The 25,545-nt window shown below is 41.0% G+C and overlaps 1 protein-coding gene across 2 annotated transcripts; it reads right to left on the minus strand.

Annotated features, from left to right (window-relative positions):
• Positions 1–701: 701 nt before the first annotated feature.
• On the minus strand, positions 702–24,137 carry STAT1 (signal transducer and activator of transcription 1, 91kDa). 2 transcript variants are annotated; one of them, XM_009890145.1, is made up of 23 exons: positions 24,009–24,137; positions 23,247–23,391; positions 21,865–21,963; positions 19,901–19,996; positions 19,076–19,154; positions 17,844–17,935; positions 17,069–17,220; positions 16,642–16,800; positions 15,214–15,306; positions 14,735–14,794; positions 13,464–13,493; positions 13,284–13,377; positions 12,339–12,380; positions 11,762–11,845; positions 11,151–11,249; positions 10,526–10,661; positions 8,640–8,695; positions 7,429–7,523; positions 4,988–5,127; positions 3,412–3,597; positions 2,712–2,787; positions 1,375–1,477; positions 702–787 (listed from the first exon to the last, which is right to left on the minus strand). In XM_009890145.1, exons 1-23 carry the CDS (start codon positions 24,134–24,136, stop codon positions 764–766), a joined length of 2,268 nt encoding a protein of 755 aa, XP_009888447.1. In that variant the 5' UTR covers position 24,137; the 3' UTR covers positions 702–763. The 2 variants fall into 2 exon arrangements, with proteins under 2 accessions (XP_009888447.1, XP_009888448.1); XM_009890146.1 differs by lacking the exons at positions 702–787; positions 1,375–1,477 and having other exon boundaries at positions 2,708–2,787; positions 3,412–3,595; positions 4,980–5,127; positions 24,009–24,136.
• Between the last annotated feature and the right edge of the window lie 1,408 nt (positions 24,138–25,545).

The following is a 25,545-nucleotide window of genomic DNA, read 5'->3' on the forward strand; positions in this document are numbered from 1 at the left end:
GACTGCAGTCTGTAGAGGCTTTAGTCTTGATTGTACATGTTGATTTGCAAGCTCAGCATGTGCCAATGCAGCTTTAAGACAGTGTCCTAAGAAATGCTCTTCATGAGAAAGGTTGTGGTAAATATCCTACAAAAGAAGACCTTGCCTTAAGAAACAAGCAGAAATGAAATGCAGCGAACGTTTTTGGCTTATGTTCTCTCAGTATGCCATGCCATTAGAAAAGATAAAATGAGGACAAACTTCAGCAGCACGTGGATTCCGTGTGGCATACACCTGCAGTGTTTCTCTTCTCCTCTCTGTGATGCAGATGAAAATTCAAAGCTGTGAAAGTTCTTCAGAAGTAGTTAAGCAGAAGGTGCAAGCTTTCTGAGCAGAACCTCTGCACAAGAACAAGCTTTCCTTTGAAGCCTTCTATTTACAGCCAACTGTTTTAAATTTAATTAATTCCCTTAAACAAAAAATGCACGTTTCTCCCATCACTCTTGCTGAGGACCTCTCATTCCTATCCTCCTCTCTTCCTCCACTCTGGCACGCTATCTCGCTAACTGCAAATTCTTAAACAAAGAATTTCTAAACAAAAAAAAGTGCACATGAGGAGGCTGCTCAGACTGCTGTTTATATTCCCATTAGTTAAGAGTTGCTACTGGATCTTCACGTTGAGAAACCAAAGAATTGAAGTGGAGCATGTCACCAAGTCATTGACTGCAAAGCGGGATGCATAAGCTAATCAGCTGTGTTAATGATGCCGTAAAAAGCTCAACCTTTAAGTTGAATATGCTGAACACATCTGCAACAAGAAAAGTACATGTCAATTAAATAAGCCAGGTAAAGCCCTAATACTCTAGTCTTTGCTAACCACAGAGCACAATCAGGTCCTTCTCAAACAGCACCAGATTCACATCTTAGGATCAAATTACCATGAGGAAAACAAAAAGCCATGCTTTAATTTGGACTTTTTTCCTGAAGTATGCCCCAACAGGACAACTGCTCAGTTAACAGGCAGTACCTCACAGGCATCAGCAGAGCAACACTTCCAAGCTGCATATCTGCTCTAGCTTCCCTCCCCACCCAGACCCTGCAGGAAGGACTACAGCGTTGCTCCTTCCTCCCTTCCTGTCTTCCCTCCCCCTGCAAAATACACACTGGAAACTTTGCTCTCCTGTTCTTCACCCCTATTCCCCACAAACAAGTGGGAAGAACAAGTGATAGCAATCCAAGTCTAACTCTGGATTCCCAGCTTTTCCTACGTGTTTGAAGAGTGGTGTTTTGAAGTGTTAGCTTCTCTCACGTGTCTGATGTATGTTTAAAGGGGAGAAAACGGAAAAGGATGTTCTGGCTCAACCCTCTCATAGAAGGCTGGTTTGTGATACGTACCACAGTATCAATCTCTGCTGGGCCTACCATCCGAGACACCTCGTCGAACTCTTCAGGAGACATGGGGAGCAGGTTTTCTGGAGACTGGAGCCTGGAAGGGTGGCTAATAGAAGGAGGAGAACAGGGACAAACCTTCACTAAAGAAGTGAGGCACACCTGGGCTACCATGTCTGGCTCTGAGGCCAGAAGGGTCACTAGTGAGGTCTCTTGAGAAGAAGACCTAGCCTGTGAGAAACACACCATGCTTTGCAAAACCAGCATGGCTTTAAAGGAAAATGGGGCCTAGTCAGTGATCCACATTCTAATCGAAGTCCACAAGTCTTTATGAACTTGCTTTTCAAGGAAATATTTGCCAGAACAACAACCTGCAAGTTTCTAGGACTTTTACCTAAAAAGGTTGTTTCAAACACAGCATTTTATCACAGAATCACAGAATTTTCAGAGTTGGAAGGGACCTCTAGGGATCATCTAGTCCAACTCCCCTGCTAAAGCAGGATTGCCCAGAGCACATTACTCAGGACTGCATCCAGGCGGGTCTTGAAAATCTCCAGAGAAGGAGACTCCACAACCTCCCTGGGCAGCCTGTGCCAGTGCTCTGTCACTCGAACTGTAAAGAAGTTTTTTCGTGTGTTGGAACGGAACTTCCTATGTTCCAACTTGTGCCCATTGCCCCTCGTCCTGTCACTGGGAACCACCGAGAAGAGTGTGGCTCCATCCTCCTCCAACCCACCCTTTAGATATTTGTAAGTAATAATAAGGTCTCTCCTCAGCCTTCTCCAGGTCAAAGAGTCCCAGCTCTCTCAGCCCTTCCTCATAAGGGAGATGCTCCAGTCCCTCAATCATCTTGGTTGCCCTTCGCTGGACTCTCTCCAGCAGTTCCCTGTCCCTCTTGAACTGTGGAGCCCAAAACTGGACACAGTATTCCAGTTGTGGCCTCACTAGTGCCGAGTAGAGGGGGAGAATGACCTCCCTTGACATACTGGACGCACTCTTCCCTATGCAGCCCAGGATTCCATTGGCCTTTTTGGCGGCAAGGGCACATTGCTGGCTCACTGACAATTTACTATCTACCAGGACCCCCAAATCCTCCTCAGAGCTACTTCCCAGCAGGTCCACCCCTAACCTATACTGGTGCCTAGCATTCTTCCTCCCCAGGTGCAGGACCCTGCACTTGCTTATGTTGAACCTCATTATGAATGTGTTGTGATCACATCCTCAAGGAGAAAGAGGGTAAAGATCTGACAGGGACACCTACACCTTAAATATTGTGAAGACACATGAACTACAGCTAAAAAATTATCACTTCCTAGAAATCCAGCATTTCTGTGGAAACTTACACTTCAGATACAGAGATTAACTCAGTCTTGATGTAGCCGTTTCCCTTGGGGCCATCCAAATCCATAGGCTCTGGTGCTTCAAGGAGAGAAAAAAAAACAAGGCTTGTTTTTTTAGCAAGTTTACCTCACATTGCCATTTTTATTGTGTCAAAAATAAAGCCTGTGACCCAGAAAATACACTAGACTCTCTCACACACATTTTACAGCACTATGGTTAATTCATTCCATTTTTAAGTCAGATTTTTTTTTTGCTTTTCCCCTACCAAAAATGAAGAACAAAACCTCCCCTTAATTTTGATGTAGCTGTACCAACACATGCTGCCAGGCCCACACAACCAGGATCAGCCCTGTGTAATAGGAGTCATGGTTCCAGCTGTTAGTGGGAACCTACACCTCTGAAACATCTCACAGGCAGACATAAAAGCTGAATTAGAGGGCCAGCAACAATTATGTTTCCAGTTTTTAATCTGACTACATCTCATGTTGTGCCTCTTTAAAAACAGACATTTTCTTAACCTACTAAAACTTCGGTGCCTGTTCTGAGCTTTCAGCTGAGCAGCACTCAAGCACGGGTTAAGGCTGCAAAGACACAGTCCAACTGCTACACTGTCTTTCCATGCCACAGAAATTATACCATGCTCAAGTATCTCAAGAACAAACATCACGCTTACACTGTATGAGCCATTTATAGCACACTCACCCTCCGTAGGCCTGGAGTAGTATTTGCCAAAGGCATTGTCTTTGGGTATGTTTGGGTACAGAAATCTCAGTGGATTTTCAGGAATGTTTTCAGCTGCCATCACTTTGTAGTTGCGAATGATATCAGGGAAAGTAACAGCAGAGAGCTCCTTCTTGGTGTACGGTTCTACCGAATGGAACTGGGGCTCTGCAAATGAGAGAAGCAGTGACTCTTAAAGGTGGTTTCAAAGCTTTTTCTAAAACTGCCCAGAAAAGGTGCAGCTGCTTCTGCAAATTCAGAGGTCACACAAGCAAAAGGCGTACCTGAATGACACCTACTGTGCTGCAGGTAAATATTTAATGATTGTCAAAGGAAGCACAATTGCTTTGTGGGGCATGAAGGCATATAGGGGGATAGCATACAGTGATGGTTCTTGGTGTGTTCCGTATTCAGAGTGACTGGAGTGACCTCTCCGTAGAAATTAAGTGCAGTATTTCATTAACTAATTTAAGTTGTGCTACCTTTTCAACCTTCTTCCAAATGATGTCATTCAAACTATATTGCCTATTAGGAAGTTTGAGCCTAATACACCACTTGGGTCTCTTATGAATCATAAGGAGAGACAGATAAAGCCTCCCTAAAATGCTCAAAATACTATCACCCTTTGCTCTGTTTTTTGGATGCCCTAGGTATGAAGGCAGTAAAGGCAAACAAGTAATTCAAGTACATTCAGCAGTTTCTCTTCCAGCTGTTGTAGGTCTTGGGCTCATCCAAGTGAAGTGTAAACAGCTGCAGCATCCTGGCAGGTGAGGTTGGTTTAAGTAGTATGAGAAGGGAAGAACCCTGATTGGATACAGGGGAGGTTATATATCTTTGCAGCTTTTAAGTTTCTTTTCTTTCTAGGTTTGCTTGAAAGATGGTGAGAGAGTAGCCCAGCTAACTGAATAACCAAGCTGGCCTTCTTCTGGAAATGGGAATAAGGAGAACTGCTAGAAAAATTAGGTAAGTGACTATGTGGTTTATCTGGGAAGAATGTGGGAAGGAAGGAACAAATGTGTTGGACCATGAGTTAAAGAAAGCTGTTTGGGAAAGGAGTGTTACACACAAGGTGAAGTAGTGGGAAGAACAATAGTAGAGATGGCTGAATGTGGCTATAGTGAACTTCTCCTGGGAGAAAAGTCCCAGTCCCCTCTGATGGGGAAGGTGACACGGGTTTGGAGGGACATGCAGGTGTTTATGTACTAAAGGTGTCTTGCTAAGAGAGAACCTAAGGAGGCAGGAGAGACAGCCTAGGCAGTTTGTCCTCAACAACCTTCCAGGCCAGAAGTGGGAAGTGTTCCTACTGGGAACACTTCCCACACCTGGGAAGTGTTACTAGTCCTAGCTGAAACCTTGAACAATCCACCATGTGGCTTATGAGCTATACCAAGTAAGGTGTGTGTCTGTTATTGCTTGTGGCCTATTACTTGTAAGGGTGCGAACTGCTAGGGTGGTGTATTGTATTGGTTCTCAATGTGAAAGAGAAAAGTGTAAAGACTTCTTATTCTAATATAAGCTTATATTTTGAAGACAAAGATGTTCTCTGTTACAGACTTACCGTTTTGAGATCCTTCTACCCAAGTAAATGTGATTGCTCCCTCTCTGCTGCTTTCACTGAATCTTAGTAAAAATGTTCCTGGACTCTGGTCCTTCAACAAAGCACGTTCTCTCTCTTTACTGATGAAACCCATGATGCAGCTGTAATGTTGAAAAGAAAAAGTTGAGTTTGCTCCTAAACATAAAATCTAAGCTGCGCTGGGCTAGCTAGGAAAACTAAAAACCTTTTGTCACTTAAAAGAGCTGAAGAACTTGTAAAACTCTCGCAGAAGGCTTTGTCCTGTGAACAGCTGGCAAGTTGGCAGTAGCACCGACAGGCTGGAGCTGCCCTGTGAAAGCCACGAATCCCCACAGCTTCCCTCAGCACTCTTACTTTTGCCTGGTGCCTTATACAAACTTTTTTTGGCGCTCAGAATAAAAAAGATTGTCTTTTGCTGTCGAAGCGGGGCTGCAAAAGCAGAAGTGAAGTTATATGTGTGCAATATGGTCAGATCCAAGCTAGTGGTTGTAATTTCAAAAGTGTATTAAGGAAGAGTTGTTTCTTCTCTTTGGCTGACAAAACAAAGTTTGCCAGCTACCAGATTGCATCCATACAGGTGTGGGGTTTGTTTTTTGCCTTGTGCGCGCTTTCTAGATGAGCTGTTAAAGCTTGTATGATTTCAACTCCCCAAATTCAATATGCTCAGCAAATGTCATTGTGTAGGCAAGGTGGCCAATGTGGTGATTATAATGGATTGGTCTGAACAGATACTGGGGAGGGCATAACCCTGGTCAAACCCCAACTGCTTTTTTTAAAAGGTCAGAATTTCTTTGCGTTGCTTCTTATTCCTCCCAAATACTTCATCAATGAAGTTTTGAATATTACTAGTGCCGTCCTTCTACGCATTAAGTTGCGGAAAGTGCTTTTTGCACAAAACCTACTAAATAATCATGGTTTTGCTTAGAACTTCAGGTGCTGGAAGCTGTTCTGTTTTGTGGCTTTGTGTTTTGTTTTGTTTTGTTTTTTTAAATGGTATGCTTTAGGTAAAAAATGTGTTTGGTAGTAAATGTACTGTGTATAATGAAAGTCTTTTGCCTTCCCATCCCTCAAGTATGAAGAAAGGCGAGTGTTCTTGAGGCTGTAATACTTATTCTTTTGTATACAAGGGGAGTCTTTATCATAATGAACACTATAGATTTGTCTCTTTCACACTCAAGTATCTTTGCAGTTGTCGGGAGTTCTCCCTTCAATTTTCCTTTTTTCCTTTCTAGAAAACAAAGATCTGTGACTATCCAACAAAGGCAGATGAAGCTGAGAGAGGACAAACTAATAGTACTAAATCTCTGGTTTTGATTACATTCAGGATTTAACTTGCATCTCGTCTTTCTGTTAAACCCTAAACAGGGGATTGCTCTCATAACTGAGAGCAATGAGTAATGCCACTCAAGGCTGTATGCTATCAAAGCCACGTGCAAAACCAATCCTGTAGGCACACAGCCATACGGAGGTGGAACACTACATAGGACAGAACTGCAACTCTACTTCAGTAATGGTGGCAAAAGTTCTGGCTGCATTGGAGTCCACTCAGCTAAGAAATACGTAGGTTTAGGCAGTGAAACAAGGCTTGTACTGTAAAGGGCTTTGACAGAACTCATCTGGAGCTAGGGCGTAATAATTTGAAGCCTGCTGCTGAATGCAGCAACACAGAGCAATCCTGCTGTTGTAGATCCTGCAAACTTGTGGGATACCAGGATGCTCTGCTGTGGTGTGGTATTGACAGGGTTTCATAACGGGGCTAAACCTAAAATGCAGGATTGTGACCTTGGCTAAACCTGTTTCTGGCAGCAATTACTTCTGAAATTGGCAATAGGAGAATTTTACTAAACCAGTATTAAAGGTTTCCCATATGGCAGAGTCTTGCTACTTATCAACACTCTATTAAAATCAGTAAATGCTACTTTCTGGACTCGTATTGCAGATACTGAAGTTCAGAGTCTGGCTGCTGCCACCTACAGGATGCTCATAATGTTCGCTTGTGGGTAAACTGCCTTTTTTTTTTTTTTGATGGACGATTACTTTGACTTACACTTTGTACTTCAGTCTTCCCTGCCAAACACAAAAGAGGCTCTGTTCCAGGGTGTGGAAGGAACCTACAGGGTGTGGAAAGAACCTACTTGCACTGGGAGCAGAGGCAAAAAAAAAAAAAAATCTAACATTTAAGCCCAGCTCTGACAAATGGGAGACCTTGGTCATCTGACTTTTTTTGCTTTAAGCAGCTGCCTTGTTAGAGGCTTCCTCACTACTAGAATTCATTTGCCTTGGATTCTTCTGGTTGCAAGTTTCACTTTATTGGATCCAAAGTATCTGCACAAACAACATCACAACCTGAGGACGCAACTATTAGCCTAAATGAGTGGTCTGAGGCAATGAATGTGTTTTTGTTAACTTCACTGAGGTCTTACCCATCATTCCAGAGACACAGGAGGTGTTTCTTAATAAGCTCCAGGATTCCCTCAATCCACAGCCAAAAGGGGAAATTTTTATCATTTATATTTTCCTGAAATTCAAAATATGGAAAGGCAGCAGTGGGAGGGGGGAGAACGGGGATAATGAAACATGAGTTTTGTTAAGCAGAGAGGGAGCAAGCTCTCAATCCTGCCAGCATCTACTCGTTCTTGCATTTTTCTCCCTTTATTCTTTTCTACCCTCCCTGTATTCTCTTACGATTTTTTTCCCTTTCTGTTTCTCTACTCCAGAAGAATAGAAACTATCAGGAACAAAGTGTGTACTGAATCTTAAGGCAAGAGGCAGTGTGAGAGAAACACCTGCCTGAGCCTACAGTACCCACAAACACGTGATCCTTCATGTCATGCAATGACACTGGTCTAAGAACAGAGAAAAGGCTCTAGTTCCTGCCTGGGCACTGTCCTTATTGGAGCTCTTGGACATCCAAACCATCCCACGGGGCCTTCAACCAGGCTGGCTAGCAGAACAGCTAAAAGACACTTTTCGTTCAGACAGATTTCAATTCTTCATGAGACACCCATATTAATGAACTTGAGTGCTTTTAGGTCACCAGAGCTTTGTTCCTTCCCTGGAGTCTGCTCCTGCCTGTTGTCATTTTCTGCTTATCTACACCAGTATAGGGTCTAAAGCTAAAGAAAATGTGAAGAGTCCTCTTGTCTTGCTGCAGCCAAGGGTTATGAAATCTCATGTGGCTTTCTGCCATCATGTTGACCCTCTTAGCCACCCCATGCTAATCCTCACCCTAAACCAGTTGCCCCTAGTCTGGGAAATGGCCTTCACTGTGACAGAGAATTGCTCATCTTGCTGGGGTTTTTTGACATTTTCTGTAATAGTTAAAATGGAGAACTATTCTATTGATAGCAACTGCATTAATAATAATGAAGCTGTGTCTGAAAGATGCCTTTTTCTATACTGTTTACGTGGCTCAAAACAATCTCAAAATCATCTAGTCCTCACTATTACAAGCCCTTTTTCCTCCTCCTTTAACCTTGCCACCAAAACCTCCCACAACCACATAAGCTCTAGAATACAGGGTATACTACCGAAAAAGAAAGCACTGTGGGGAAAAAACAAACCCCAAATAAACCCCACAACAAACCAAGACAAAGCTCCCTCTTACATCTCAATTCTTAAACTGTGTTCATACCTTGCAGAATCTTGTCCAAGGAATAAGGCCATCTTGAGATCCTCCACTTGTTGGCCCTGAACAGAATAAACTGACTTCAGTTATGTTTCATAAGTTACTTCTTAAGTACTTTCCTTTCAGCCTTAATAGCACCGAATTCAGAGTTTTTATTTACAACTCTGAGCTATTGGGCTAAGAAAGAAAAGAAATAGAAGGCTACTGTATTTTCACGGCTAGTGCAGGGAAAGCTTGCAAAGTTCCCCTCTGGAGAAGCTCACTGCATCAGAATGACCAAATGTATTTAAACAGACCTTGTGTAATAGGAACCAATTCATTTTGACACTTTCTATGCTGTGCTACACCTAACACTTGCCAGTTTCAAAATCCTTCCAGGAAGGAGATTGAAATCTTGCACATCGTCTCCACCAAAACAACAGAACTGCAACCCGTAAGGTTGCAGTTTTCTGTAGCAGCTCAGCAGACCCTACAGTATCTTTCTGAGATTAACCACTTTCCTGCCTCAATTCTGGTGACTTGTAGGATTTTGCCCCAGAAACTCTTGACTCCTAGCTCTGCCCCAACCACAGATTCGTCTCACTCCTGTTGCAATCATTTCCCCCTGCCTTGTTTTTATGTCATGTGTTTCATAACAACATCCAAACGAAGAAAATATTATGCTGTGACTACAGTAGCTAGAGCTGTGCAGACCCTGACTGCATTCAGAGCCAAATTCTTTCCATTACAGATCATGGTATGGATTTCAATAGCCAGAAATATGCTGCTTTTTTGCCCTCTCATCTAAAAATAAATTAGGTTAGGGAGCTTGTTTCTGATGCTGCTTGTGTTAGAGACCAAGACTGTCAATTTTCACATCACAAACAGCAGGTCAGTTGTATCTTGGCACGCTATCAGATTCTGTGTCCCCTTGTACTAAGGAATCCTGAATATACAGTGTTCAACTGCCTGGATTTTTTTTTAGTAGTGAAATACTTTTAGCTGTAGAGATAAGATTTAAATAGCATCCCTACTGTTACCAGAGCTTGACAAAAATCTCTGAAGTTCTGAAATGCAAGTTGACCACAGAAATATGTCACTGGTCCCTTTGTCTTCATGATGGTTAATTAAACCAAATTACTCTCCTTGCAGAATTCTGAAAAGTAATCTATTAAATTGGTAAGGTTTTTGTCAGATCTTATGTCTTGGGGGAAATTAGAGGAAGGGAATTAGAGACTGGAATGCTGTACTTACTACCTAAATCCACTAATGTCAAATCCCTTTAAATATAAATGCGTTCTGAAACTTAAGGTTAGTGGAATATACTGAATTAACAGTCTTATTATCTAGAGTCTACTATGCAGTGTCAAGTGCTCTGCCTATCAGGCAAACTGACAAGGTGTTTGGAAACAAGTCATGGCTGATGAGGCTTTTACTAAAGAGTCTCATCTAGGAGATGTTCAGTTTGATACCCTTTAATAGTTTCATAGTGTTTGTACTTTGATATTGCAACTGTGTTTATGCAGATAGAGTAAACTCTCAGTGTAGTTGGGAGCATGCATGAAATTAATGGAGATGGATTTAAAAACAAAACAAATGCAAAGAAACAGCTACTTCAAAGATTGACTAAACACATGCATTACTTCAGTAGTTCTTCAAAAGGCAGAAGTAGTCTGCACTGCCCTAATACAGAGAACTCCTAAGTTAGAACTGCAGATTTTTTTTTTTTTGTGACCTGACCTTCACTTACAAACTCTGCCATATTGGAAACTGGAAAACACTTCATTGCTATAAAGTGATATTGTATGAAGGGAAAAGGTGTGAGAGGAAATGAAAACTTAAAATAGACTGCAGAAAACATGTAGAGTTAGCTTTGATTCAAACAGGCCATCTGTGATGGCAGCAGACCATACCAAGTAGCTTCTCTCCCAGCATGCTCAGCTGATCTGCATTGAGTCCTCTCTTTGTTACAGAAGAAAACTGCCAACTCAGAACCTCAGAAAGTTTAGACCACTTCGCACAAGGTGGATTCAGAAAGAAGGACAGGTTCTAGAATGAAAGGGAAAAATACAATCTATAGTTAATAAACATTAATTTCTGAATGCCATTTAAATTTACAAAAGTGTATTGCCAATACAAAATGCAGATTTAAGAATGGGTGTCAGCTTGAGACAAGTCTGCAAAAGCAGGCTGCTATTCTGACAGGCACTCTTTACCAGGAAAAGCAATTCTGGGACTCTGCTTTGGACATGTCTTCTCCCAGTGGGCAGAATTCCTAGATTACTGAAGTGCACTGTATTTGAATTCTTGAATGTTTATTTGGCTTCTCACTGTGTACTGTATATACTGAATATAATGTATACTACCCTTATGTGGGTTTCAAACATTGCTCTGTTTAGGATAGGGAAGTTGCTATGCTTCTCTCAAAGCCATTAAGAGTCATCTGCCTGGAAAAAATGCAGCAGCCACTTCTATACAGACAATGCTTGAAAATTACACACAGTGTTTCTGATACAATTTTTTTTTCTTTGCAAATACCTTGGGATCAGTAGACAGCATGTTGAACCATAAGATAGAAGCCCATCCACTTGGAAGCTGGCTCACATTTGAGATCACAACAATGGGAAGGGATGTGGTCTGAAAGGGACACAAAACCAAACATGTCAGACTATCTTGTACTACTGCTGCAGTCCTCTTCTAGATTACCCACAAACCCATTTCCATTGTAATTCTCTGCTTGCATGGTCTTAACTTTTTCACTTGAAGTTTGTATGTAGGGGAGAAAATGTCAGTATGATGAAGTACTAGAAAGACTTTCATTTAGTGTCAGTTATGATAGCACTGATAGAATGGTAGAGTTCATAGCATATTGCTTCTGAAATAAATGGAAACTGATACCTAGAGAGCTTAAAACACGGGGTTGGTTATCAGACACTTTGCAAAGCACATCTACTCCTATTTACCCAGAGATCTGACAGCATTGTTGGTGTATGGGTTTATACAGAGATGTTGTAAAGCGTCATTATATATTTTTGAAATAACTGAAAGGTCTTGATACTCGGTAATTAAAAAATAAATAAATAAAGTTTAGATTGTCAGCATGAGTGACATACAGGAATTTAAGTCCACCTGTTTCATCTAAGACATACCTCTAGGTCTATTACCAAGCCAGGCTGGCACAGCTGCGTCTCAAAACTCAGAGAGTGAAGTTCTTCTGTTACAATGAGAGGACCCTTTTAAAAAAAACAAACAAAAAGAACCCCTTTCAGGCACTGAAAATTACCTAGGGGGAAGGCAAGAGGATTTATCATGGGGGGAAAAAAACCTTTTTTTCCCAAGGTTACTTGCTTTAGACCTCAGAAACAGTTTGCAGGTCAAAGTCAAGTGGCAATTCTAACTTCCTGAAACTGCCTGTTAGAATGGGTACTCTCTATGCACTTTTTTTTTTTTGGCTCCTACCTAGAAGCCATTGAAAAATCTGTCCTTGCTAGAAAGTCCTGTTAAAGCTAGATTTCAGCAAGGCACAGTCCAGAGGGACGCCATTCTGGCAGAAGTTCTCACTTGTAGATACCGCCTACATGGATTACTTCCTAGAAACACTGAACTCCAATTGATCTGTCATCCTGTGTGTTTCTTGGTGGGGCTGACTGGAGCATTGTCTTAAAATGCCTGAATGCCTCTTTAGTATTATGCCCAATCTTTACACACAAGGTTTGGGCTGCTTACCTCATTTGTTCTGCTTCCTGCATTCTTCTGTTCTTTCAGTTGCTGCAAACGAACAAAAAGACCTGTCACTTGTTTACCTCAGCCACAAATGAAAGTAGTAAAGGATGGAAATGTTTGCATGCTCTAGTTGCTCAACTGTATACAAACTTGCTGCACTAGTGTCTAATTCTATTTTGTTCTAAGCTCTGGAAGCTGAAGGATTAAACTGTAGATAACTACTACTCTTTTATAAACTATTAATCTGTGAAAATAGATATTGCACCATTATGATGTAATGCCTTTAGGTAAGAGGCCTTATAAGAACAGAAGCCATATGAAATCGGGAAGGATCAGATGAAATACTGCTTTGTCAAAGTACCCCTCTGAATTGGACAATAAATTGCAGACAGTGTCTGTTCTGGACAATGAAAGGAGGAAGGGAGACTTCCATGTTCACTGGTTCGGGACTTGCATTTTTCCTTTCCTGTTGTAATGATGGAACCAAACTGATTTATTTCACAATCTGCACATCAAAAGTATTGTATAGTCTGTTGAAGGCTCTGAATTTCTTGTGGCTGCCCATTCCTAGACAACTTTCATCTTCCTGACTCAAAGCTCTTTAAACTACTCCAAGCTACAGGCCTTCCTCTGAAAGGCCCAGACCGGCATTTCTAGGCTGCTTTTTCTTCCGAAGAATTCGTTGCAACACAAGTTGTATGGCCGCAAATACTCTTGTTTGCATTTCTAGCCATATTTCAGTGACAAAAGCAGTAGCCTTTCAACTGAAACAAGCCAAAGATTTCAAAAAGGGAAGAACAAAGAAAAAGGAGAGATGATCACAGTTCCTCTTTTACAAAAGTAAACCATGACTACACTAACAAAAGCAATTTGCCTCCTTCCTACCACACCCTCTACCCACACAATTAAATGGATGTGTCAATAAAAGAAAAAAAAAAAATCCCCTACCAAGTGCCTGAATTCTGCTGCTAGACTTCCATTAGTAGATTCTTCCATGTTCATTACTTTTGTGTTTGTACCCAAAATATTAAATTTCCTGAACCTTCACAAAGACAGAGAGAAAAGAATTGAGTCTCAAATTCATTGTAAGAACCCCATATTAATATACCAAATTGTGATGACACATACCCTTTGACTGAGTTCTTCTCACTTACATCTCTGTCAAAAAAAAAAAAAAAAGACAAAATAAAAATCTCTTTAAGATTCTGCCACATACAGAGAAAATGTGTATGTTTGTTTTACTAGCTGATAGAGAACTGGTAAAATGTTTCTGTGATTTTTTTACTTTTTTTTTATGCAGAAGAGAACAGGACAAGGAGGCAATTGGTTCAAACAGTCAAAATAAATATTGTGCTACACAGGCTGTCTTTTACTGAGGCTTAAATTTTGCTATGGGGGCTTTATAATGAAAGAAAGTCCTTTCTTTTACTACATAGGTTTTAATGCTTGCTCTGAGAAAAAGCTTATATAGTACCGTCATTCTAAATCTGCTTTCAAATCATAAAACTTGATGAATAAATTGCTGCATCGCTTGAATCTGTTTTCCCACCACGTGGGATTTTACTGACTTTCTTTATATCTGGTGCACTTCTCAAAGCCTCAGCTCCCACATCCACATAATAATTTCTTTTCATTTTTCCCATTCTATGCAAGTTTCTGAACTCCAGAGCTGTTTCAGGTGAACAGAATGCCTCCTAAAGAAGACAAAACCCCACCTGTTTTCTTAAAAGCACAGCTAGAGTCATTATTTTGGAGAGTCTGTTACATTTCTTTCCCTGCCCTTAAAGTAAGTCTGAACTGTGTTGCTTATAAAAAGATGAACTTGCTTACAAAAGACTGGCAGTGGTCTGTTTAGATTGGTGTAAGTTTTTTCACTAACTGAGAATGTCCCATGTTAAAGGTAGACTGTTTATACTGCTAATTCAAAGACAGCTTTAGGACAGCTAGATTCCTCACTAGAGGCTACCCAGAAAGTAAGATATTTTAAAGACATGACTGAATTACGTGACTGGAAACAGCGGCGTTCAATTCTACGCTTTCATCTAGTGCTAGCTCAAGTGAAACACCCACAACAGAGAAGTGTTTTTGCAGTTCACATGTTGCCCAAGTGCTGCTCTGTGACTAGACTGATTTATCAGTACTGAGCTTTCCTCTGTGCACCTGAGTGGAGCTGGTGGCAAGAAGCTGAGGCAGTCTGTACTTTGTGACATGTCTCTAATGGCAGAGAGAGATTTAGAGCGAAGGCTGAGGGTAAGAAAAGGGGAGGATGTACCTGCTGCCATATAGAACCAGCCTGCTCCTGGCTGACTCAACGCTTAAAATATGACTGCCTTTTGGATTTCTGAACGTGGGGACTGCTTACCATTAACATACACAGGGATGAGAAAAATGCAACGTACTTATCAAATAAAACTTTCACTTTCAAGTTGTAGTTCAATTCCTGCAATTTCACCAGCAATCTGGAAAGAGAAATTTTTTCAAATGACTGCAATTGCAAAAGACAGGTTCTCTTCTATTGCATTGCTTATCACAGATGTATTTAAGCTGCACAACTCAGGGCCACATACAGGCTCCAAGCTTGCTCCATACAAGATAGCATTTAGAGAGGAAACTAGATGGGCAAATTAGTTACTCTTTTGCATGACAAGGTGGTCTGCATGTGTCTTCTGCTGTTTGATTGTGTTTCTTATACACTCAATAGCCCACACTTCTGGTAAAGGGTAAAAGCTGAAAGCAAGTTAAACTTTGCTAGAAGATATCCCCCTGCAACATGGCACTTGTGTGCCTGCAGTCTCAGATGTGCAATCCTCCCAGCTGTAGGAAGCCAATGACATGAAAGGCTTAACGCAAAACAAGAACGGGGAAAGGGAAAACATACCTCAGCTTTACAGTAAACTGTACTCCTGTCTTCAGAACTAATGGCCTCTGAGGATGTGTTGGCATGCAAGGCTGCCTCTCTACCACAAAGGAGCTATGGAAAAAACAGATTAAAGGCACTTTGATTTCTCAGTGTTGTCTTTAAGGAATAAGAAATTACATAAGAAGTGAACTTTAAAAGAATGGTGATTTACCAGTAGTACTATACACTTCATTCATTCAGTTTCAATCTACAGGGAGGTTTGTGTGTCTGCTTCTTTCGCTTTTATCAATGGGGCTGGAAATACTGCAACTAGGAAGTGATTTCATAAGGTTTGGCTTTTCCTAAATACATCGATGGCTTGAGAAGGGGAGAGTGCTACCTCAAGTTTCCCTGAAATCAAAGAGCATGTAAACACTGTGATGTAACTTGCATAATCCAAGCGAGGAGTGTTGCTTCGTTTGCTATTTCCAGTGCTTGCTAAATCCTTACGGTTATACTGCTGTGAGACAGTGCCATGTAAAACACGTGCCCAGGCACTAGATAAGCTAGCTGGGTATTTGATAAGGGCTAGCGAACCCCCCAAAGCAAACTCCTGAGGCTAACCTGTTCTGACGCATCCCAAACTGTTGCTGTCTCAGGCACCTTATGTGTAGCACTGTGCTGTGTAGACATAAATTCTGAAGTATTTCTACTGTTGCCAAGTCCTAGGGCAGCATGGAGACTTTTCCTTCCACTATACTCACAGGCGAGGTAAATAAACAGCAGCTGGACTTGTACAGCTCTTCCTTGTTGTCTTTGCTTCATTGAAAAGCAGTACCTGTGTTTTTCCAATTGAAGATTAGCGGTCAAAGCATCTGAATGGGACTCTGGAAACCTGGGTTCTAGCCCCCGATAACAGGGTTTTACCTACTGTATCTAAGCCTCTCCTTATCTGCTAGATTCAAGTCTTCTGCAGCATTAATTTTTGTCTACTGTATTAGAATGGGACTACTTATGGAATGGGACTAATCTTATGTGGGGCAACTACCAGCTACAGTAACTCGTGTCGTAGAGATGGTACAGCGATATGGCTGGCCTCCCTAGGCTGGAGACAAAGAGGATGCATCAAGATACAAAGGACTGGACAATCTAGTGTATATTTATTTTGGGCGTAGCTTGGTGCTACTAGGACTAGGAGTTTGATTCTGTAATCAATGCATACCACAGCAGAGCTACAATGTAGCTGTAAATGATGACTGATCACAAACCCTTTCCATGGGCCTAAACCTGTGGAAACCCTAGGTAGGGTAAATCTCAAAACTGGTCATTTAGTTTAATGTCTGTGACAAACTTAAGCAAACCTCAGAAAATGCAAAGTTAGTGTGCAGGAAATATTGGGGGAAGAGAAGGGAAGGTGCTCTCCATCCATTTATTCATGCAAACATAAAGACCCTTCTTGTCTGTTACCTCTGGATGAGTTGTTTGAAAAGACTGTATGTTCGGTCCTGCAGAACTTGTTTATTTTTTGTGATGGGATCAGGGTCATAGGTAAACTTCTGTTCCAGTTCCTCAAGCTTTTTGAGCTGCTGACGAACTTGCTGAAGACTTTCAGCAACAACGGTGAACCTACAATTACACAATCTTATTACTTTTAGTATGGTTTTGTATTGTAATAATGCTGAGACACCTGCCAGGTGACTGTCCCTAAGGAGTGCACAGAGAACACTTCTTGCTCATTGGAAATGTGGTGAGGTAATAAAAACAATGAAATGTAGTTATGCTGTGACAGAATGAAAATATGTAACATAAACAATGAGTATATTTCACAGATCTGGTGTTCCTTCATGACACATTTCAAGTTCTGGTTCAATGCAGTCCTTGACTAGAGACATACCAGTTCTGAAGCTGGTCAAGGCAGGCGTTGGGTGGGCCACCAATGCATGCAGTCTGTTGCCTGTGTTTCCACTCCACCAGCTCCTCATTAATAAGAGCACTCTGTGTGTGCTCTGTGGTGTTCAGCAGCTGTACTATCTTGTTCACCACTTCCTATAGAGAATATTAAATTCCCTTGTTTATTAAAAATACTTCATACAGGAAAACTCTAAGTACTGTGTTAGCTAATGCCATCTGTCTTGCAAAACTCTGCAAGGACCTCAAAGTAAAAGTTAAATGTTAAAAACGCCTGCTTCTTTTTAGCTGGAGTACTTGCTAGATTAAGTGGAGAAACAAAGCGTATTCAGTATTGCTGAATTCTGAAGACCCAGTTTCTCACATCCATTTACGTCCCCAGTGCATACCTGGGATCACCCAGTGCCTGCTGCAGATTTGAGCACTGCAACGAAAGTGAGCACATTTAACTCTAATACCACTGCAAACTTTTTAATCAGTTTTTTCATCAAGAACATGACTATTGATCTGACACCTTTTCCCTCTCATTGTTCTTTTAGCTTTACCTGGTGGGGTTTGATAAAGCTTGCTAGAAGAGAAATAAAATATGCTTATGGAGATTCAAAATTTTCAGTCAGGATTGAAAGAATGAAATCTTAGTTCAGCTGATAGTAGCAGAAAAGGTGGGGTTTTTTATATAATTTGTTATGTCAATCCAATGAAAATGAACATGCGTTCAAAATGAAGTGCTGTTGCCTTCTGAAAGAAAACTTGAGTGCTACCTTTCTCTTAAGGTCAAGCGATAAAAACATCTTCTTGAGATTCATCTGTTCTTTCTTATATTCCTCCTGCGACACACTATTGGACTCATGCTCTGTAAAATAAGGCCAAATTGTGAAGGTGAGGCTGAAGAAGTGCTGAAGCATGGGTGGGGGAAACACTGGGGAAGAGGGGACCTGCCTGGCTAATGTCAAGTGAAGTGTATCTCTAAAGCTTAAGGGAGGAAATATTTACTGCCTCCTAGATTATTATTTTTTTTTTTTATTTCTCCTTTCCCCCTTCTGGAAAGGACAGAATCTACACTTAAAGCACTAATGTGAGGAAAAGCCACTATCCCAGTGAAATAATCGAGATATGAGTTTACTTGCTTTTTAGAGCAAGAACCTGATTTAAAATAATGATAATATTGTGTAAAGATATACACTGAGCAATTTGTTCTCATGCTGACTTCAAACATGAATCATTCGTATTACTTAACCCTGGGAACAGGAGTCAATTGTTACTTGAAGGGAGGATGTTTATAGCCTCCTGAGGGTAGCTGGGCTGATAGATCCTACATAGTCACCCTAGCTACTACCTCTGCTGCCTACTGACCTGAAGTCAGAGGTTTCTATCTGCTTCACAGAAGCACAACCTGCTCCCAAGTACAATGAGCAAGATTGTGGCTCAGTGCTCCCCTCAATATCTTCTGAATGTGCCCCTCTTCAGAGGGACAGTCAACTACCAAATTGTGTTGGAAACTGAAGCCTTTTCTAGAACAAAGTAGTCAAAAAGAGAGGCAGATCTATGTAATGAAACCAATGTGGACTACAGCTGCATGTGCTTCCCTCAATACACGAGGGCCTACAAAACTTTCACAAATGCCTTCCTGCTTAAATACAAGATGGGAAAGAGAAGCCTAAACTTAATTATTTAGGTGTATAGTTGAACGGTCACAGAGTCTATAGGGTTTGCTATTTCTAGGAGCAAAGGGATCTAAAGGACAAAGGAACACTGTTAACAGAGCATCACTCTTACTTGTAAGAACAGATGGATGCAGAGAATGCATTTTCAGGAATTTAGGTTTCAGACTAAAGCAGAACTAATGAAGGAGGGACATTATCAAAGCAGAATTAATAAAGGAGGGACATTAACAGTATGTTTGCCTGCATATCATTAGCTTTAGTTTCCTGACATAAGACAGCAGTTTACTCTTACAAACTATACGCAATAGGGTACGTCCTTGATAAATTACCTCTATTCTGCAAGGTTTTACATTTAAAGTCGTATTCATCTTGCATATCCTCTAATGTCTTGATGTCTTGCTCCACGTCCTATAAAGCACAAATGAAGGCAGCTGCAGTTATTGAATACTTTCATGTAATGCAAGACTACTTCTGATTAGCAACTGCCTGGTACCAGCCTGTTACAGAGATGAAGTTCAGCTCTGTAGCAATGCCTTTTCCTGGAACTCCCCAACAGGAAACACCCCTAAACTGAATCATCTTCTATTCACCCTCCCTCCCTCTTATTAGCTAACTAAAATCCATTAATTATAAAATATGGAGAAAGCCCTCATTGTCTAGCCATGTAAGTTCACAGAGTTTAGGAGAACCTAGGCTACAGTGGAAAAACCTGAAAGAGCACACAGCATTTTAAATGAACTTTCACATTTTTAGGTATTGCTTGGAGAAAAGCTTTCTGTCGTGACAGTATTTAAGGTAGTAAACATCTATATGCCAAATTAAAATCTACCTTTTAGTTAACAACTAATTGGTCAGTATATGATTTCTTAAGAATTTTTCCTTGGTTGCTAAGTATTTCAGATGGGTAAAATGTTTTTGTTGCTAAAATTTAGGCACAAGAAATCTGATCTTGCTAAACCAGTCAATTTCCAGTCTGTATTATGGCGCTACTGACAAATAATTACTTCCTGTTTTCAGACAATCAGTGGTTATAGACTTGAAAACCAAACCGTTACCTTATTTTTATTTGTCATTTTAGAAAGTCTTGTGTACTGAAAGCTTTTCAACATCTGTGAATCAACAAACGCTACTTTAAATAGTTATGCTATACTTACTATAACACTGTTTTTTACGGCCTTAACTTTCGCATCAAGCTCCTTCTGTTTGTCCAGCATTCCAATCATAGTGTTCTGTATGCTCCCCACTTCCATCTGAGGGAAGCAAGCAGAACAACAGAAGTCAAACTAGAGTGACCCATAAGAGCAAATATCTCTTTCATTAACGTAAGTTAGTGGCTTTTGTTGACAAACAGCCTGATAAAGCATGGCTTGCTCTGATAAATCATACTAAGGTTTTATAATATAAAATCAAGTTCAGGTGAATCTGCAAGAAACAGGGGAGGTTAAAAATGCCTGGTGTGTGTGTGGTGATGCTGCTTTTTTTTTATCATAGCGATATAAAGTTATGAACATATTCTGTTTTCTCTCTGCACAAATCCATTCTTTCACTTGCTTATCTTCATGTATTCTCTAAATGTATTTCAAGAAAACAACAACCCTAAAGACTGCATGACATCTACACCAAGTATCAGATTCATCTGTACAGGATATGGGGAGAATGAGGCTAAAAGCAAGAACAAGACAGGTCTGTGTACAGGCAAATGAGGTAACTTGGTATGCAATGTCTTTCCTACAGGGCATTCAAGCACATCTTAGACCTCTGTATAGCTTCTTTGAAAGCTGACCTCAATATCATTCAGGAGGTTTAGTTGTATGACATCATTCAGGGAGAGTTGCAGTAATTTGAAAGACAGGCTTTTCATTCCACACAGTAACAATACTATTGGTGTTAGAAACTTGCTGTTCCTCCAATGTGGTATGCATTGTTGCTCAGATTAACACTTCAACTTAAGCTAAGGTCATCTAAAGCATTTTGGTAAACTGCCAAAGATGCCCCATCATAGACTTAAGTCAGACTATTACGTCAGTCTTAGCGTATTCTCTTTATGATGCTTATAATTGTGCTTACTCTGCATTTTACCTTCTAAGCTTTGGGAAATTAGAGTGTTTACCAGAAAGCAGAGGTAGGGCATGGTGCTTTACCTGTTGCCAACAGTAAGTACAGGAAGACTTTTCCCTTTTTCATGACCCAAATATATTGAATGCTGGAAAGGCAGTTGTGAGTGCTTTATATCATGTGCCAGAACAGAAACTGAACAGTTGCACTGCAGCTACATGGGCTCTGCCAGAGTCACATTTCTAGAAGAGCTGTTTTGGACACAGTTGCATTAGGCCACTTGTTGAAAGACTATGCCTGAGTGTTCTTCCCACTCTACCAGCATACACTCAAAAACTTGCCCTAAAGGGAAGTATTTAAGTATCAGAACTTAACATGCCTGGTCAGTCATCACTTTATTACTACACAAGTAGATTACATCTAGCTATATAGTTTGCATGCCTTTCCCAACTGCAGAATTTTTTTTATTGCAAAACAGTTCTCCTTGCAAAAGAAAAAACAAAAAGATGAAAAGTCAGAGAACAGATGAGGAAGGAGAAGAATCTAGCTTTACCTATGGTCCAAAGAAAAGAAATGGGCTTCATTAAAGAAACAAAAATAGAGATAACTAGGAGGGAGAATGATGCATCGTTTTCCCAGAGACACAGTCCAGAGAAGCACCGATGTTCAGCTGCTTAATACAGAGTAAATTCAGAAGTAAAATGCAGAAGAAAAAAGCTAAAATCTTGCTGGAGAAATAAGGCAAGCACTAATTATTAAATTGTAACAAAAATCTGATGAGCACATCAGGCAGTATTACAGAAGCATTAAAAAAAAGTGTAGCTTTTACATCACTCAAGGAATAAAAATTATTTCCTGGCCATTCCCCCTCCAAATGCTTCATGCAGCACAAGCAAACCACATCGTCCAGCTGGTACATATCAGTGTTCGCTCTTCTGTCTTTAAGAAACATCTTGTTGGACAGAGAGGACAGCCCGTTTCCTCTTTCAGTCTTCTTCCACTCACTCTGTCCCAAATAACAGTAAAGGGTAAATACAACTGCAGGAGATTCCAAGACTGTTACCTGATTTGACAACTGGGCACTGTTCAGTATTTTCCTCTCTTCTTTCAGACAGTTGTAGATGATCATTGCCATGTGTATTGGGTCTTCTTGGAAGTTATCCTGGCATTAGAGACAGTCTATTGTTAAAGTTCATACCCATAATTTCTTGTCCTTCAGTAAACCAATTGGCAAAAAGGCTAGTGGGCGACTGTGTGTGAGCGTCAGGGCACACATTGGTCATAGCGTGCTCCAAGACTACAGGGAGCGGTGACAGCTGTAACCATCTCCAAGAACGAGTTTCTGGTTTAGTTCATTTCTGTATGAAGAGATGGGATTCAGCGCAGAACAACATGAAAAGGTCAGAGACATTACCGGGGGAAGCGAGATACTACCCTACAGTCCTAGAGAGAGCTCATCTTGTCTCAAAAGTCACCTTCCCACACCTTTGAAGTATAGCTGTTGGTCTTGAAGGGTGGTTGTTGTAGTTTGACAGGTACAGCTCTTACTCAGTGATGTAAAGGAGATATGTTAGCTGCCACTTATGAACACACAGTCAAGGCTGGATACAAATGCAACGTTATTGTTTCACATGCATACAAAGTTGAAACGTGCTCTGGATGGAGCACTGCCCTGCTCCACCCAGGATGGTGCTGCCCTGGGAGTCACTGAGCTGTACCAGCCTTCTTGACTGATCTTTCATTGCTGATCTATAGTTACTATCGGGTAAGTACAGCCTGGTCATGTTCTCCTGTCTTCGGAAAACACTCCCCTAGTCGCTGACTTGAAGCTAGGTGTGTGGACAATAGGCTGTGAAGAAGGTGACTCTATGGAAGATCCTCTGGCATAGAGCCCTACAGGGAGGAGGGGAGGACTGACTGACAAAAGTCATTAAGTCCATTAAGCATATGTTCTGCGCTGCCACTCACTATCAACTGCTTTGGCCCTTTTCTTTGTCGGTACAATACAATGCACAGAAGTGCGGTCTAATGAGAAGTCCTTTGCTGTTAACTGTAGTTGTGCAGTTACATGGGAAGGATTTCTTCCCCTGTATTTCTTCTGCTTATTAGGACACTGAGAAAACCAGCTGGGGAAGGGGTAGGGTAAGTGAAACTACATTCGAGAAAGCACTCCAAATACATAGAGCAAACACCTTACAAAGGGCAACTTTCTTTTTTCTAGAGTTCTCAGAAACTCTAACTGTGCTGGTAATGAAACTTTAACTTTCTACCTGTTGCCATTTAAAACAAAAAAATGGAGCCACACTTGAATTCTGACCTTTAAATTGGGATTCTCCCACATTCTCTGTGGAAAAATCTCTCATAGCAGGGTAGTCTGCTTAGAGGCATCCAGTTGCACTACTGAAGCAATTCAAGCAAATGTATAGGCATATACCCCAGGCATACCTGAAGGTTACGTTTGCTTTTCCTTATGTTGTGTTGCAGCAAGAAGTTGTTTTCTATCAAGAATCTACTAAACTGATCATCGAGCTGTGACAGCAGGTCATGGAATAACACTGTAGCAAAAGATACGTTGTTGGCTGCATGTTCCCTAGAATAATTTAAGGCATGCTTGTGTTAAATACACTTTCAATACAGCATTCAAGAAATTCATAAAGTAGTACTTTATTTTTAATCCCCAACGCCAGCTGCAGTATATGCAACCAGTAAGAATTACCTTCAAACATAAGCCAGTTTCATTCTCTCAACTTTGACTTTACTTTCCTTGATACAGAAATGTTTTTCTCTGTATTATTCTTGCCACGTTCTGTTCAACTTCATTTACTCATTCCATGCACATTAAGAAGCTAAAAGTGAACCTGATGCATGTGCATGTTGTATTACTCTCCTAAAAAGATGCTCCACATAAATCTTGGCAAAAGTTCAGACTGAGCTGCCAAGGTAGTAAATGATCAGCCTCAAAACAGCTGCTTTTGTTATAGACCAACCAAGGGAAATATGAGATGGTATACTTGTTATTCTAGGTGTTAGGCTCCTCTAGAAAGCCCTGAAGGGCAGGAACACAGGCTACAGCACTCACACCACTACTAAAGCGTCCTACCAGCAAAGGTTCACCTAGCAGCTTGCTTCCCTCCTTCTGCTGCCTGTAACTGCATGTATGAGAACATTCGCTTATCGTGCAACCTGAAAGCCTATTTCTATGCTTACCAATCCTGGTTTTCCAGCCACTGTGCCAGGTACTGCCTGATTTCCATAGGAAAGCTGTCATCATATAGCTGGTGAACTTGTTCCAAAAACTTGGAATCAAGTTGCTGTAGCTGATACCACTGAGTCATCCTAAGGAGGAAAGGGGGGAAAAAAAAAAAAATCAGTGTAAATGTTTAAGCAGTATTTGGACTGAACTGGTGAAAAGCAACTCATTTAAAGTTTTCATGAACAACAGCAAAATTGGAGGAGTAGGAAGGAAAAGTGTTTCTGGTGAACAAAACCACTTTATTTTCAGCTGTAACACTTTTAGAAAGCTAATCATTAAAGATTTTGAAAAGAAAAATTTTAAAAATTGCAAATTAAGACAGTGCACTACTTCATGAAAAATAATTCAAGGCTAAATCACCCTTCCCTATGAAAACTTGCATATTTTTTTTCCTTTTAATTCCTTTTCACAGCATTTAGGGTACTAGTAGTGTTACTGCTTCCTTGCTTAGTAGGAATACAGGAATGAGGACCTGTATGTTTGATACCTGTACTCTGTGGGATCGAGATCCTGCATATGGAGTTTCACCTTTTGTTGGTGCAGTTATACTCACCATCACCGAGAGGTGGAAAATCAAAGAAACCTCTAGGGGCCCACTTCAGGTGCTCTGAAAGTAGACTAGATCTCAAGTCGCTTTAAGCGGAGAAGTATCGGAGAGCTGTGTTTTCTGCTATGTGCTTTGGTTCCCATGATCAAATTTTTGGCCTAAATTAAATAATGTCTGCAGAGACACAGGTTACTTAAAATGAACTGATATGACTGTGAGAAGCCGTGCGGTACAATAACATTTCTATGACAGAGTGGTTGTATGTTCTGCCGGATGGTGTCTGGCTGCAGACCTGTTATTGTCTTGTCAGTGGGCTGCAGGTTAGAGTCTTCTAGTGGAAATGGCATGTAAAGATATGTCTAAGGAACAGTCCAGGCTGAGAACACAGATGGTAAGATTTAAGTCCACTCACATCTGCAGCTTTTAAGAAAGGGTGATAGGATGTATCCAAGGAACAGGACAGCACTGGGGTGAAGGACTATCTTATACTTGGCACACATTAGTGTTTGTATGCCAGTTCCCTCAGCTACTGAGTGGCATATCCTATGCGCGAGAAGTGAGCGTGAGTTAAACATGCTATTATGTTTAAAGTGAGGGCCTTTGAGGACTTTGATGTGCATGGGATTCAGGTTGCAGGTAACACAGCATTTCAGTGTGCTGCAGTGGCACCAGGGTAAACAGTTAAATGTGACATTAGTGAGGAAAGCTGGAATAATTTGTCTAAATGCAAGAAGTTAGTCTGGGTTTTTTTCTTCACCTAGTGCTTAAATGAAGATGTACTCCAATCTTCCCATGTCTTACAGCAACCAGAATGAGAAAGGACTTAAGAGCGGTGGCAGAGACCCATCCAAATAGCTACGAAAATGCAGAAAATGCGATCCTTGGGGATAGCAAAACAGGGGAACACTGAAAAAGTGGGAAGTCAGCACCTTTTTGAGGAGAAG

Source organism: Charadrius vociferus, unplaced genomic scaffold, assembly GCF_000708025.1.
Source record: "Charadrius vociferus isolate BGI_N301 unplaced genomic scaffold, ASM70802v2 scaffold147, whole genome shotgun sequence".
Lineage (NCBI taxonomy): Eukaryota > Metazoa > Chordata > Aves > Charadriiformes > Charadriidae > Charadrius > Charadrius vociferus.

What these genes read in the sequence shown, in the direction of transcription:
- STAT1 (XM_009890145.1), bottom strand. Translation starts at nt 24,136, where the DNA reads ATGACTCAGTGGTATCAGCTACAGCAACTTGATTCCAAGTTTTTGGAA. An exon ending in CGCTTGACCTTAAGAGAAAG is followed by an intron (nt 17,221 to 17,843) that starts GTAGCACTCAAG and finishes TATTCTCTATAG; the next exon opens with GAAGTGGTGAACAAGATAGT. An exon ending in CTTGGACAAGATTCTGCAAG is followed by an intron (nt 7,524 to 8,639) that starts GTATGAACACAG and finishes TTTGAATTTCAG; the next exon opens with GAAAATATAAATGATAAAAA.